The sequence below is a fragment of the Pithys albifrons genome, chromosome 13 (genome assembly GCF_047495875.1).
Source record: "Pithys albifrons albifrons isolate INPA30051 chromosome 13, PitAlb_v1, whole genome shotgun sequence".
NCBI lineage: Eukaryota > Metazoa > Chordata > Aves > Passeriformes > Thamnophilidae > Pithys > Pithys albifrons.
In genome coordinates this window covers 21,897,185-21,910,753 of record NC_092470.1, presented here as the reverse complement: position 1 = coordinate 21,910,753, position 13,569 = coordinate 21,897,185, and the positions used below count along the sequence as shown (strand labels likewise).

The 13,569-nt window shown below is 64.5% G+C and overlaps 3 protein-coding genes across 5 annotated transcripts; 1 reads left to right on the top strand and 2 right to left on the bottom strand.

Annotated features, from left to right (window-relative positions):
• Positions 1–2,844: 2,844 nt before the first annotated feature.
• SERINC4 (serine incorporator 4) lies at positions 2,845–6,877 on the bottom strand. Of its 3 annotated transcripts, none has more exons than XM_071568691.1 (12): positions 6,734–6,877; positions 6,394–6,525; positions 5,815–5,993; positions 5,623–5,702; positions 5,435–5,528; positions 5,160–5,371; positions 4,818–4,913; positions 4,620–4,746; positions 4,228–4,300; positions 3,977–4,028; positions 3,715–3,871; positions 2,845–3,392 (listed from the first exon to the last, which is right to left on the bottom strand). In XM_071568691.1, the coding sequence occupies exons 1-12, from the start codon at positions 6,782–6,784 to the stop codon at positions 3,176–3,178; spliced, it is 1,470 nt and encodes a 489-aa protein (XP_071424792.1). In that variant the 5' UTR covers positions 6,785–6,877; the 3' UTR covers positions 2,845–3,175. The 3 variants fall into 3 exon arrangements, with proteins under 3 accessions (XP_071424792.1, XP_071424793.1, XP_071424791.1); XM_071568692.1 differs by having other exon boundaries at positions 2,845–3,260; XM_071568690.1 differs by having other exon boundaries at positions 3,715–4,028.
• Positions 6,878–7,718: 841 nt separating this feature from the next.
• Positions 7,719–8,867, top strand: HYPK (huntingtin interacting protein K). The gene is made up of 4 exons (XM_071568693.1): positions 7,719–8,112; positions 8,288–8,343; positions 8,554–8,605; positions 8,725–8,867. The coding sequence occupies exons 1-4, from the start codon at positions 7,927–7,929 to the stop codon at positions 8,818–8,820; spliced, it is 390 nt and encodes a 129-aa protein (XP_071424794.1). The 5' UTR covers positions 7,719–7,926; the 3' UTR covers positions 8,821–8,867.
• A 350-nt stretch (positions 8,868–9,217) lies between these two features.
• Positions 9,218–13,458, bottom strand: MFAP1 (microfibril associated protein 1). The gene is made up of 9 exons (XM_071568864.1): positions 13,294–13,458; positions 12,989–13,208; positions 12,256–12,385; positions 11,783–11,970; positions 11,238–11,346; positions 11,007–11,167; positions 10,645–10,804; positions 10,048–10,137; positions 9,218–9,920 (listed from the first exon to the last, which is right to left on the bottom strand). The coding sequence occupies exons 1-9, from the start codon at positions 13,370–13,372 to the stop codon at positions 9,738–9,740; spliced, it is 1,320 nt and encodes a 439-aa protein (XP_071424965.1). The 5' UTR covers positions 13,373–13,458; the 3' UTR covers positions 9,218–9,737.
• Positions 13,459–13,569: the final 111 nt, after the last annotated feature.

The window sequence follows — 13,569 nt, the reverse complement described above, 5'->3', positions numbered from 1 at the left end:
CGCGGCGAGTTGAGCTCCGGGGCCGCTCGGAGGGCGGTGGCGGAGCGATGGCGGCTGGGCCTGCGCAGCGAGCGAGACCCGCGCTGCGGCGCGGCCGGGGCGGAGCCGCCTGTGTCCCGTGCTGTGTCCGGCGGCTGCAGGGAGCCGCCCGCGGGGCAAAGCCATGGTCCAGCCCACCGCTGAGGCCGGTGCCCATCGACCTCAACCTCCCTGCAGGGCCTCAGAACAGAGGCTGCCTGGGGCTGGCATCCGGCAGCACTGGCCCATGTCCTGTGGGTGCCACAGGAACGGCCTCCTATCACACCATGCAGGGCTCCGGAGGCAAGTGCGGTTCCGGACCCAAAACAAACACCGGCAAAAGGGAGAAAGTGGGGGGAAGTGCTCTCACACACAGCAGTGGAGCTCTCTCCTGCCTCATTCCTGCTCCCTAGAACAGTCTGAGGCATGGCACATCCCACCCTCCCCCAGAAGCCCCAAGGCTCCTGTCTCTCTCCTGAAGGCTTGGTGCCTCTTGGACTCTTCCAGCCTAATGTCCTCAATCCACTGATGGACACTGAAGAAGCTGCTTGGGGAGCTGATGTCGCAGAGAAGCAGCACACTGGGCTTTGTCAAAGTAGGACTGGACAGTGCTCCAGTACCTGAGGCCAGGGGTGTCTCTGCTACTGTTGTGTCGACTGCCTAGTGTGGGGTTGCTGCTGGAACCCTGGCACAGCCACAGGACCCCCTGTGCTCTCACCTCTCCTTCCTAGCTGTGTCCCAGCTCTCTAATGTGGTTTGCTCCCCATCCACCATCAGCTGCTTGATCTGGAAGTCCACCTCTGCCAGGAAGAACAGTCAGGCCCTGCTTCTCTGCCTTTGCTGCAGTTCTGGGGTCAGTGGTGCTGGGGACTCAGACCGAGGGTGTTGGGAATGTCTCCCCAGAACTCATTCATGCAGAGGCATAGCAGGAAGATGGACTTTCCTGTGCCCCAGTCTGCTGCCAGCACCAACTGGTACACGGGGCAGGGGGGTGTGGGTTTCTCCCTTCTCTCACACCCCTGCTGAGACAAGAGGGGTAGGTGCTGGCAAAGAGGTGTGCCCAGCTCCCCCAGCCTGGACCTCTGGATCACATGGGAGTTGCTTGTTACCTCTGGGGCAAAGGCAGGAAGCTTCCTCTTGCTGAAGCACCTGGCAGCACTGTGGGGTCCTTCTGCCTCACACTTTGAGGAGCTGGAGGCCTGCTGGGTGACAGGTGTCACATTGAGGGCCCCAAGCCCAGGAGCTGCAGATGAGCAGACCTGTGTCCCTCTCTGGGCCTCTCTGGTCCCTCACCTTGATGCTCCAGTGGCAGCTGGAAGGCTCATCCACTGGGCTGTGGCTGCTCCTGCTGCTGAGAGGCACAGCTCTGCCTCTGTCCAAGGCTGGCACTGCTGCAGCCCAGCTGCCTGGCTCTGTGGGAGGCTGCACTGGGAAGCCCGTGTGTGAGCTGAGCCGTGTCTGCTGCTGCTCGCCCAGAGGCTTCTGTTCACTGTCCTGGCAGGAGGGAGCAGCTGGGCCTGGCCCAGGGAGGGCTGTACCCATAGCACTGGCAGCCTGCACAGGGGCACATTCCCTGTTTTCTCTGGCTGCTCCCCTGCTGCTGCCTGGCTGGGGTGCAGCATCACGATGTAGTTCTTCACCCTCCCCAGCAGGACGAGTGCTTCCAGTGGGGACCTGGCATCCCCCCTGCAGTGCCCCATGTATCCTGCTTGTGGCTATCACGGAGCCTGTGTGGAGCTGGGACACTTGGGGAGCTCCAAGGACACTCAGTGTCACAGTGATTGCCAGCAAAGGGCCTGGAGGGATGTGCCAGTGCCTTCAGGTGGGTTGACCAGTGGCCCATGTTTGTGGCATGGATAAGGCAGCACTTCCCCAGCAGACACCCAGCCCTGCCTGCAGCACAGGGGTCTGTCAGAGCCCCTCACCTGCACTGGTCTCTGTGGGCACTTGCAGAAGTGTTGCTGGCTTGGGGTGTCCTGACAGACTGGGACAGTCCTGCTATTCTCTCCCGCAGTGCCACCTCTTGTGCTGCTGGGTCTGCTCAAAATCCTGCCCCAGCTGCTCCAGCTCCACAACAGCCAGGCTGTGTTCAGCCTGGCGTTCTCCTGGGCAGGGAGAGGTTGGTCTCCACTTGTGCACAGCCCAAGGCACTGGGGAGCACTTGGGTGCCAGGGGCAGCAGGGACCCCCCACCAAGCCCTACCTGGCCGCTGTCCCCGGGCTGGTGCCACAGGTGCCCATCCCTGAGCCCCATGTGCCTTCGTGCATCTCCCGGGGAGGGAGAGGTGAGAGGGGCAGCCCTAGGGAACTGCAGGCCCCACAATGGCATTGCTACACTGAGATCAGTTGGACCCCAACAGTACCCACCCTGCTGTGCCACCCTCACCTTCTGTATGTCCTGGCTGTGCCAGGCTGGTGGGTGCCCTGGCAATGTGTGTTGGTCCCCCTCCTGCACCTGCTGCCACTGTCACAGTGTGGGGCATGTTGGGTGCAGCTGGTACTGTGGCCTCGTGGTTCTGTGGTCCTTAGGGAGCTGACCCCCTGTGTTTGCTTTGTGGGTGGGGGCCTGGGGCTATTGTGATCCTGCACAGCCCTGGCATCATGCCCTCCTTGGGAGCAGTGGCCATGGGCTGGACACCCTCCTGTAGGCCCAAGACTGTTCTTCCTCTGCATCCCCTGCTTGTCTCCCCTCTCCAGCAGACCCACCCTGAAGGTGCTCTCAGCTGTGGCTGCTGTGTGGCTCGTACTGGGGCGCTGCAGGCACCCCCTTTTTTTGCCCCCACAGCTGTGGCCTGTGTGGGACGATGGCACAGGCTTAGGTCAGAGTTTTGTATAAAAATGTATTCAAGGAGGTATTTACAGGGAGCACATCATGGCAGGGGTGGCCAGGCAGAGCCCTGCTCCCCTGGTGCACCCCACGGGGGCCAGGGCATCCAGGCTGGGGGCTGAGCACCTGTCACCGGCTCACTCCAGTCCTTTGGGTGGTCCTGGCTCAGCACAGGGCTGGTGTCCCTGAAAGCATCCACCTTCCAGGTCCGCCTCAGGCTCTCAGATGCCACTGTCTCCTGGGACAATGGGTCAGTAGAGGCCAGGAGGACCAGGCAGAGCACAGGGCATAGCAGGGACCAGCCCTGGGCACAGTTTGTCATGGCAAGGGACTATGCGGAGACGTTGATACGCTGTGGGGCACGTCGTCGCCGCACGATGCGCGGCCCTGCGCTGCTGCGCCGGTGCTGCGAGGAGCTGTGGAGGCAGAAGGGGCTCAGCAGCAGCCACAGGTAGAGCAGGACGCAGGCCCAGCATGAGGACACCTTCACCCAGAAGGTCGACCAGCTGCCATGTGTGAAGGTGGTCTCCAGCACTGCGTTCTCATAGCTGGTGGGAGAGGACAGGTGCTGGGTGCTCAACGGATGCTGACACAGGGGGTTCCTGTGCCAGCGGCAGCACCGGGTCACCCTGTGTCCCACCACATGTCCCTGTGCACGTCCCAGCTGCCATGGGCCCTCCAGCCCTGCAGACCTCAGCCTGTCCGCTGCACCACACAGCTGCTGTGGGCCATTAGCCGGAGCAGTGCAGGTCTGCAGGCACAGAGCCCTGTGCAATCCCCAGCAGGCACCAGCTTGGTGACACCATCAAGGCCTGGCACAGAGGGCTGGAGCAAGAGCAGGGAAGGCTGGGCAGCAGTGTGGGTCCCTACCTGAACCAGTTGGTGAGGGTCATCATGACATAGAGCGAGGCAAGGAAGAAGACGAAGTGGAAGGCTGAGTAGCTGTAGACCACTCGGTCTTGCTCATCCTGGATGATGAACTGTCCCCTGGCACTCTCCTCCACTTGCTCACATGCCTGCTCAGTTCCTGGGAAAGTGCCAGGGCACGGCAACTCCTGCATGCTCCCCTCACTGGCACCCCCAGGCTTGGACACAGGCTCTGCCTGCTTTCCTGCACCCACCCTGCACCCACCTCTCAGCTCCTCCTCCATCTTCTCAGGGCAGCAGAAGCAACAGGATGGTTTCTGCAGGGAGAGTGGTGGCCCTGTGGTCACAGCAGCTGGGCTGAGCCCTGCTTGCACCAGGGCAGGTGGGGTGTGTTGTGGGCAGCCCCATCTGCTTGGCTGGACCTGCCCCATGCTGGGGCTGGGACGAGAGTTTGGGGTAGTGGGTCTGGGGTGCCCATGGCAAGAGTACACAGGGCACAGCTGCGTCTGTACTCACTTTAAACTCAAAGCTGTAGACTTTGACCATCCAAAGGGGCCCAAAAACCTCGGCAAGGTAGGAGGCTTCATTGCTGTGCCCAGGAGAGAGACAAAAATCATAATATGGGCACTCACTGCCCCGTGCCAGGCCCCCAGCCCATCCCATGGATCTCCCATAGCTGCAGGAGCCCTGCTGTGCTGTTCCTGGCGTCCCTGTGCTGCCCCTGCTCACTCGCCAATGCCCTGTCTGCTCTGACCCCGCCACCCCTCAGGACATTCCTGGCTCTGCTGGCCATGGGGATGGGGTCCCTGTGTGGTGCTGGATGGGCTGGCTGTGCCCAGCAAGGCTGGTGCCTGGCAGGGGCAGTGCTGTGGGGGTCCTGCCCAACCTGTGCTAATGGGCGCACGCACCATGCGAAGAGCACACAGGCATACATGATGGCAGCGCCCAGCACGGCGACAGTGGTGTCCTCCGTCTGCAGCTCGTCCTGCCGGACCCCCGGGAAGCAAACAGTGAGGTTCTGACCCTTGTAGAGCACTGTGGGGAAGCAGAGGTGAGACAGGAGTGTGTCATGGTGGCGCCTGCTGGGAGCAGGCATGGGCACCCACCTCTCTCCGGGGGACGGCTGGACAGCGCAGAGAAGGTGAGGTACATCACGTAGCAGCTGATGATTGAGGACTGCAACAGCCCTGACCGTGGCTGCTCTGCAAGGGTGGGGAGAGAGGTGTCACTGGAGTCCCTGGAGTGCCACGAGCTGTTGGGTGGGCTCTGTGTGGGCCCTCAGCAGCACCCTCCTGCCACCCCCTGTCCAAATGCCCTACGCCAAGGCACAGCAAAGGCTGTCAGGAGCCCTGCGGAGCTGTGCTCTTCTCCATTGCCCGAGTGCTGGCCCTGAGCTGGGGTCCACAACCCAGGACACACCTGGCCACGCCCTGCAGCATGATACTCACTGAGCCGCACACAGGGTGTGATGGAGATGAAGGACATGATGCCACAGAGGCTGCCATTGATGGTGAGCAATGCCTTGTTGAGGTAGCAGGCAGCCGGGTGGGTGTAGAACTTGTAGAGGAAGGAGAAGGCAGCAGAGGCGAGGGTGTAGAAAGCGGCCGTGGCCAGCAGCACGGCCAGGTACCAGCGCTTGTCCTGTGCGGCGCCTGTCAGCCTGTGGGAGAGCATGTAAGTGGCAGCAGCAGGTTGGGTGCCTACCTGGCACCCTGGCACTCACCAGTTCTTGTTCCAGGTGTGTGCAAAGGCCGTGATCAACACCAGCTGGATGAGGATGAAGGTGAAGCCTCCACAGACACCTGTGTAGTGCCAGGCTGTAGGCAGAAGGCAGAGGTGGGGATAGCACAGGGCAGGTAGGGGCTGCGAGGGATGCCCGGGGTGCCAGCTGGGGTGGGGTGGGGGACACACCTTGGATGAAGTTGTCCTCAGGGATGAAGAAGCTGGCAGCCCAGAGGGCCACCAGTGCCAGGAGCTTCAAGAGCCAGAACCTGCAGAGCAGCAAACACCAGTGGGACAGAGCCCCTGACACCCATCCCGGGGACAGCCTGTGACAGCCCCATCCTGGGGACAGCCTGTCCCGGCCCCGCGTTCCGTCTGTACCCGTTGTGAAGCTGCGCGCGGCAGTCGGAGCTGGAGCGCACGTTGAGCAGCAGGGCAGCCTGTGCCAGGTGGAAGCAGGCGGTGCCAAAGCAGACCCGGTACACAGCGGAGGAGCCCACCAGCCGCTCACAGTCTGTGCCCCCAGGCAGGTGTTGGCACAGCACCACCGAGAAGGGCACCTGCAGGCACGGTGGGTGATGGGACAAGCATACCCCAGGGCGTGTGGCATCCAGCACACCCAGACTTGCAATATCTGCAGCATTTCCAATGCCTTCCCCAGTACACCTGGGACCCCCCAACACCCTGGGCAAGTCCTGCATCTTTGGTACGCCTTACACACCCTTCCCCGTGGCACCTCCAGCACCCTTGTCATTCCCAGCAGCCCTGTTACTATCTCCAGTATTCCTGGCATCCCTGACTCCCCTGGCAATTCTGGCACTCTCAGTGCTCTACTGGATACTCCTGGGCGCCCCAGGGTGCCTGGCACCTCAGTACCCCCAGCACGGATGGTATCTATCCTTGAGACCTTGGGACCCCCGGCATTCCCAGCACCCTGGATGTCCCAGCTCCCACTGTCACCTTCTCTGTGATAGCCTGGGCCACAGTGCGGGACAGCGTGAGGCAGCACACGGCAGAGGCCAGGACGTGCAGGAGCGTGTAGAGGATACGTGTGCTCGTGGACACGCGGAGCCCGTGACAGCCACAGCAGCACTGGCGGGGGCACGGTCAGCGAGGATTCGGGGGGGCCAGCGCTGCCCCGCGCCTGCCCGGCACCTCCTCCCCGCCAGGCCCCGCTCCCGGCCCCGCTCCCAGCCCAGCCCCGCTCCCGGCCCCCCCCAGCCCAGCCCCGCTCCCGGCCCCGCTCCCAGCCCAGCCCCGCTCCCGGCCCCCCCCAGCCCCGCCAGGCCCCGGGTCCCACCTGGGCGAGCAGCGGGTGCAGGAGGTGGCCGCGTGCCCGCGTGCCCGCCATGGCCCGGCTCGACTCTGCTCCGCTCCCGGGGCGTTGATGGGATTAAGGGATTGTCGGCTCGGCCCGCCCCGCCATCTGCTCTGCTCCCTCCCGGCAGCCACTCCGGGGCCTCCCCGTGGGCCTGTTCGGTGACCCCCGGCCATGGGCACCCCTGCCCGGCCCCGCACGGGGCAGGACGAGGCCGTGGGGGCCGCCGAGGGGTCCGCAGGGTGTGCGGACGATGCCACCCCGATCCCAGCGCAGCGCCCCGGGGCTGTGGGGCTGCTGGGGGGTCTGGAGCCCCGCCAGGTGCGGAGACGCCCGAGGGACACGGAGTGGGGTGGGCGGATGGCAGGAGGCACTCCCAGCGCGGGGAACCCCCGGTGTCGGCGGGGACAACCCAGACGGTGCGGGGGGCCCGGGTGCTGGGGTTGTCACCTTCCTTCAGCCGCTCCGCAGCCGACCCGGCTTCGTGCGCGGCTCGAGGGACGGGACGTGGTATCCCCACTGGGGGGAGTCAGTGACACCCGTGCGGGAAGGGAGCGGCGGGGGCCGAGCCAGGCCTCGCTGCGCCCGGGCCTGCCCGATCAGCCGTGTGGCAGCGGCGGGAGCCAAGTCGGGATCGCTGACCCAGTAATCCCAATTCAGCTCCGGCGGGGACCTGGGGCCCGGGCCGGGCTGAGGGGCGGCCCCGGGGGCAGGGCCGGACTGGGCTGAGGGGCGGCCCCGGGGGCAGGGCCGGCTGTGGCAGGGCCGGACTGGGCTGAGGGGCGGCCCCGGGGGCAGGGCCGGACTGGGCTGAGGGGCGGCCCCGGGGGCAGGGCCGGACTGGGCTGAGGGGCGGCCCCGGGGGCAGGGCCGGACTGGGCTGAGGGGCGGCCCCGGGGGCAGGGCCGGACTGGGCTGAGGGGCGGCCCCGGGGGCAGGGCCGGCTGTGGCAGGGCCGGACTGGGCTGAGGGGCGGCCCCGGGGGCAGGGCCGGCTGTGGCAGGGCCGGACTGGGCTGAGGGGCGGCCCCGGGGGCAGGGCCGGCTGTGGCAGGGCCGGACTGGGCTGAGGGGCGGCCCCGGGCCCGGCCCCGCCCCGGTCGGTGCTGCGGCGCGCGCTGCTCGCGGCTTCGCCGGCGGCGCACGTGACCGGAAGCGGCTCTCGGCGGCGGCGGGATGGCGGCGGAGGGCGACGTGGAGCTGGAGCTGGAGACGGAGCCGAACGGCTCCGGCGGCGGCAGCGACGGGGCGGGCGGACGCGCGGCCGAGAAGCCGCGGAAGCACGACAGCGGCGCGGCGGACCTGGAGCGCGTGACGGACTACGCGGAGGAGAAGGAGATCCAGAGCTCCAACCTGGAGACGGTGCGGCGGCGGGCCGGGATCGGGACCGGGCCGGGGTGGGGGCTGGGCGCCACCTGCGGCGGGACCGAGCTGGCCCCTGAGCACCGAACCTGCATGCCCGTCCCGGTGCCGTTCCCGGTGCTCGTGCCGGCCCGCCCGGTGCCGCGCAGCGCGGTGACAGCACTCATTCTGGCAGGCCATGTCGGTGATCGGAGACCGGAGATCCCGGGAGCAGAAAGCGAAGCAGGAGAGGTAACTGCCCACGCTCCCCCGGGGCTGGGGGCTGTGCCCGTCCCGCACGGGGACGTCGCTCGGGACACGGCCCGGATACCGGCCCACGGCTTCCCGGTGTGACATCCCGGCGCTTCCCCGTCCCCTCTCAGCACAGCCCGCACTGCTGCGCCGGGGCAGCGACCGGGCAGGGCTGGCGAGCACCGCAGCTCTGTCCGTTTCTTCTCACAGGGAGAAAGAACTGGCAAAAGTGACCATCAAGAAGGAGGACCTGGAGCTGATCGTGAGTAGGGGCGGGATGTTGGTCGGGCCGAGGCGTGTCCCGACCCTCGGGTGTGAAGCTGCACCCTCGGAGGCTGGTGCTGTGCCCAGGGCCCTGCAGCTGTGCCCGTGTCCCTGCAGATGACAGAGATGGAGATCTCCCGGGCCGCAGCGGAGCGCAGCCTGCGCGAGCACATGGGCAACGTGGTGGAGGCTCTCATCACCCTCACCAACTGAGCCTGGCACGGCGCTCTCGCCCTACCCCAATAAAGGCACTGGTGGGACTGGGCTGTCTGTGGTCTGCACAATGCCAGGAGCCTGCTCCTGCCCAGCAGGTCCCGCCAGGCTCACAGTACCCGCAGGTGGGACCCAGCCTGTGGGAAAGGTGTGGCATCACTGTGGCAGTGCTGGCCGGGCACACCTGTGAGAGAGCAGGACCTGGTGACCTGCCTGAGCACTGACACTTGCTGCTGTCCCCTCTTTTAAATTCAGTCCCCTGGGGGGCTGCACAGCCTGTATGGGCACAGGCAACAGTGACAGCTGCCAACCCCACACTGCCCCAGCCCACCCTGGCTCGCAGGAAGGCATGGAACAGGGGGGGCCTTGTCTGTAAGAACAGTAAGGCCAGACCGTGTAAGAAAAATCAAATCTTTAATCAAACCCCCCACCCCACACAGATACAAAAGCCAAGCCTTGCAAGAATAGGGTGAGGAGACGGGGTCATGGCTGCCCACCCCAAAATGGCCCAGACTGACACCAGGGACAGTACAAGGAGGGGGGAGATGTTGTGGAACAGATAGGTACAGAAGTCCTCCAATTCCTCCAGAAAGTGGGTGTGTTGGATCCAGGGGCGCTGCTGCACTCCTGCACAGCCCTGCTGGGTGCTTCTGAGGCTGCAGAGTGGCAGCTGGTGGGACAGGGTCTGGCCAGCATCACAAGCTGTTGTCCTCCATGGTGCACAGACCGGGAGCCCACCGGGTCAGCAGCACGGGCAGTGGGACACCACACCTGGGCAGGCACAGCACAGGCAGAGGAAGGGTGGGCTTATCACCACAGGAGTCCTGACACATGTCCCTTCTGTCCCTGCCCAGGTTTTGGCAGCTGACAGGGCACTGCCCTCCTGCTGGCATCAGCAGACCCTCCTGCCCATGCCCTTAGGTGGTTTTTCGCTTCTTGGCTGAGGGTCTCTCAAAGACGTCCCGCACGCCTGCTGCCTTCTGCTTAAAGAACTTGGTGTTCTGTGCACTCTCTTGGCCCCAAGCAGAGTCAAAGGAGGTAGTGTCCTGGTCCACCAAGTGCGTGTACTTGGTCCGCCCTGAGCGGCCGAAGTTCTTGACCTGGGAAGCAGAAGAGCTTGTGAGCAGCTGCTCAGGGGTGATGCAGGACTCGCTGCTCCCACCCTGCCCAGAGCCCCCACCCTCTGACGTGGTACATGGGCTGAGCACCCTCCACCAATGCACCCACCTGCATGACTTTGGGCAGGATGGTCTTGTTGAAGTGGTCCTCAAGTGTCGGGGCACTGAAGTCCCTCTTGTACACTTCCTCATCCTCATCCTGTGGAAGAAGGACATGCCTGCTCAGCCTAAGAGGCTCCTCCAGCCAGCGGGGGCAGAACTGGGGGAGCCACCTGCAGCTCGTATTGCAGCTCTGCCAGGGCTGCCAGAGTACTTGCAGCCCTATTAACTACTGGTAGAGGGAGGGATGTGAGCTTTGTCCCCCAGGCCTGCGTCTGGCAGCCATCCTCACACTCCCCAGGGCCCTTCTCTGGGGCCCAGGCTGTGGCACATAATGGAGCTAGCTTGGTTCTGGCTGGGTCTGTAGCCTAAATAGCAGCATGGGGACAGCTCTGACTGCATCTCAACCGGAAACTTTCAACCTGATGTGGTCCACTGAAGTCATGCTGGGTCAGCTTCAGCCCTGCAAAGCCTCTGAGGGCTGGCTCTTGTCCCAGGGCAACCTCAGCCTCAGGGCACTGCAGGGTAGGGGGGACTCCCCACAGAAAGGGTGGCCCCGGGGTCTCACGCAGCCCCTGCTGCCATGCCTGGCCCTGAGCACACTCACCATGAAGAAGGCGCCACGGTGGTAGTATTTCTGCAGGAACTTGTATTTGCCTTTCACTGCCTTGTTGGTGATGACTTTGCCGTTGGCCCGGAGCTCGGCCCGGCGCTCCTCCTCCGTCAGGTTCCGCATGCGCTCAATCTCTGCCTTTTCCTTCTCCATGCTGCATGGGAGAGAGGCCCCCGAGATTGGCATCCTCGTGGCAGCTCCCAGGACAGAAGCTGTCACCAGCTGCCACCCAAGGGAGTACTGGCAGGGAGCAGAGGCGCCCTGAGGGCAGGCAGAAGGGCTCTGGGCACTTGGTCCAGCTGGGACTCTGCTGCCAAAGGGCAGCCTGAGGAGGAGGTGCCTCAACAAATACTTACGCTTCTCGTTCCTCACGGTCCCGTTTGATGCGCTTCAGCTCACGGACCTTCCAGGCTTCATACTCCTCCTCATCGTTCTCATCATCTGTATCGAGCGCATCCAGTGCTGCCAGTGAGCGTTTGTTCTCCTCCAGCTCCTTCTTTGCTTCCTCTTCTACAATCTGCAGCGAGGTCCAAGCTAAACTTGTTGCAGTGACTGCCTCCCGTGACCCCGAGCCCAGCCCTCCACACCTTGAGCGTGTACTTGCGCCTCTCCTCCGCCATCCTCTTTGCCTCCTGCTCCAGTTCCTTCTGCTTCAGAGCTTCTGCTTCTCGCTCCTGAACTGTGATCCGGTCCTTCCTGAGAGCAGGACCACAACAGCCTTCAGCACTTCCACAAGCCAGCACGACTGCTTGCCTCTCGCTGAGTCCATCCCCTCCCACACCACAGCTGCCTTCAGCCTTTGCCCTCTCCAAGGCCAGGGCTGAGCCCTGGGTCTCTCCCCTGTCTGGGGGCTACTGTGTCCACTTGCCACTGTACGGCCCTTGCCCGAGCACTCCACTCAGACACCACAGGCTGTGCCTGCAGTTACCCCACACAGCTGATGAGAGGCTGTAGGTACAGAGATCACCCCTCCCTGCCCAGCTATGCCCTGCCAGGCTGTGATCAGCCCACCCAGGGGAGGCAAAAGGCTGCCCATAGCAAGGAAGGGCCCACAGCAGTGGGGGCTGCTCAGCCCCCATTTTGCACCTCCCAAATCCTTGCCAGGGCCAGCCCGCGCAGCCACGTCACCTACTTGCGGATGAAGACAGGTTTGAGCCGTGGCTCCATTTCGTCCTCGCTGTCTGTGTACTCCTCATACTCAGACTCTGACTCTGACTCTTCTCCAGACCGACCCTCATCTTCCAACTCCATCACTTCCATCTCCTCTGTTTTCCTCTCCTGTGCTCGCTGACGCATCATGCCGCGCCGACGCTCGATCTCCTACCAGGGACCAGCCCAGAGCATTCAGAGACCAGCCCCACTGCTGCTGCCCTCTCTGCTCTATCAAACAATGTGATGTCTGGAGTGTTGGCTTTGAGAAGATACACCCGCTGCTCAGGATGCAGGGTGGCTTCTCCAAGTGTCCAGCCCCATGCAAGAGGATGGTCACCCATCAATTAAGGCATGGCCAGGTGTAACACTTGTCCAGCTCCACCAAAAACCCCACATATCTGTGCAAACGGGAGTTCCAGGCTGTGCCATTCCAGCTTCCCTAGGCAAATGCACCTCATCATCGATCTCCTCCTCCTCCTCTTCACTGGTGTCCTCCCGCTCCAGCCGCCAGGCGTCCCCCTCCACCTCGGAATCGCTTTCTCCAACCACTTCGGGTTCCACGATCTTGCGGTGTCTCGCCAGGCTGCAACAGGCCCCGGTTACCCCCCGGCACTCGGCCTGCAGAGAGGCCACGGCCAGGTGGCTGTTCCTGACCACTCCCTGCGAGGCAAGCACTGGCACTGCCAGGGGGCACAGCGACACGTCTCTCCCAGAAGGCTGCAGGGGCTGGGCACTGGCAGCTCGTCACTGTCCGTGCTCCAGTAGGAACGGAGCTTTCAATGGGAAGCCTCCCTGTTACTGGAAACAAGCCTGGCAGCGGTTGCACAGGAGGCCAGTGGCACTCAGTGCTGCCCACCCAGAGCACACTTCACGTGGCACTGTCCCTCCCCACTGCCTGGAGCCTCAGCAGGCTGCACTGACTTCTGGTTTGGAGCCTGCTTTTGGCAGCACCCACACAAGTGCACCTGGACGTGTGGCTTTGCCTGGCTGGCTCCCTGCCGGAAAGGAGCCCGAGGCAGAGCACAGCATGGATGTGAGAAGAGTCACAGACTCTCCTGCGCTGCCTGGACAATGTTTCCAGCTCCTTTCCGGTGCAGTTCTTTCCTGCAGTGCGGCAGAGAACACTCAGGCTCCCCAGCCGCCGACAGGCAAAGGGAGCTCAGCTCCTGCCTGACCCAGCACTCACCGCTCCTCCACGTCCTCGGCGATGCGGTTCTGGAGGCGCCGGAGCCGGGGGTCGTTGGCCAGTTCCTCCTCCTGCTCCTCGGGCTCCACCTCCTGCTCCTTCGCCTTCTTGATGAACTGGAACTCCTCGTCCTCCTCCTCCGAGGACTCCATGGGCGCATAGTCGGGCCGCTTGCCCGACACGTACCGCTTCACCTTCACCTTCTCCATGGACAGCTCACCTGCGGGCGCGGGGCCGTCACCGAGGGTCCCGACCCCGCGCGCCCCCAGCCATCCCGACCCCGCGCTCCCCCGCCCACCGCTCACCCTTCTCGTTGCGGACGGGCACGGCGCCCGCCGTGGACTGGATCGGCGGCTGCTTCATGAGGGCGCTGGGGACCGCCATGGTGACGGCGGGCGGGGGCCGGGCCGGGCCGAGCGACGGCCGAGCTGCGCTGCCGACAACGGCTCACCCGGAACCGGAACGGCGGCTGCTTCCGCCGGAACCGGCCCCGCGCTGGGAGCCGGAAGTGACGCCCGGCGCGGGGCCCCTGGCGGGGCCTCCGGACGGCGCCGGCCGTTCTGCCCCCGAGCCCGCGGTTC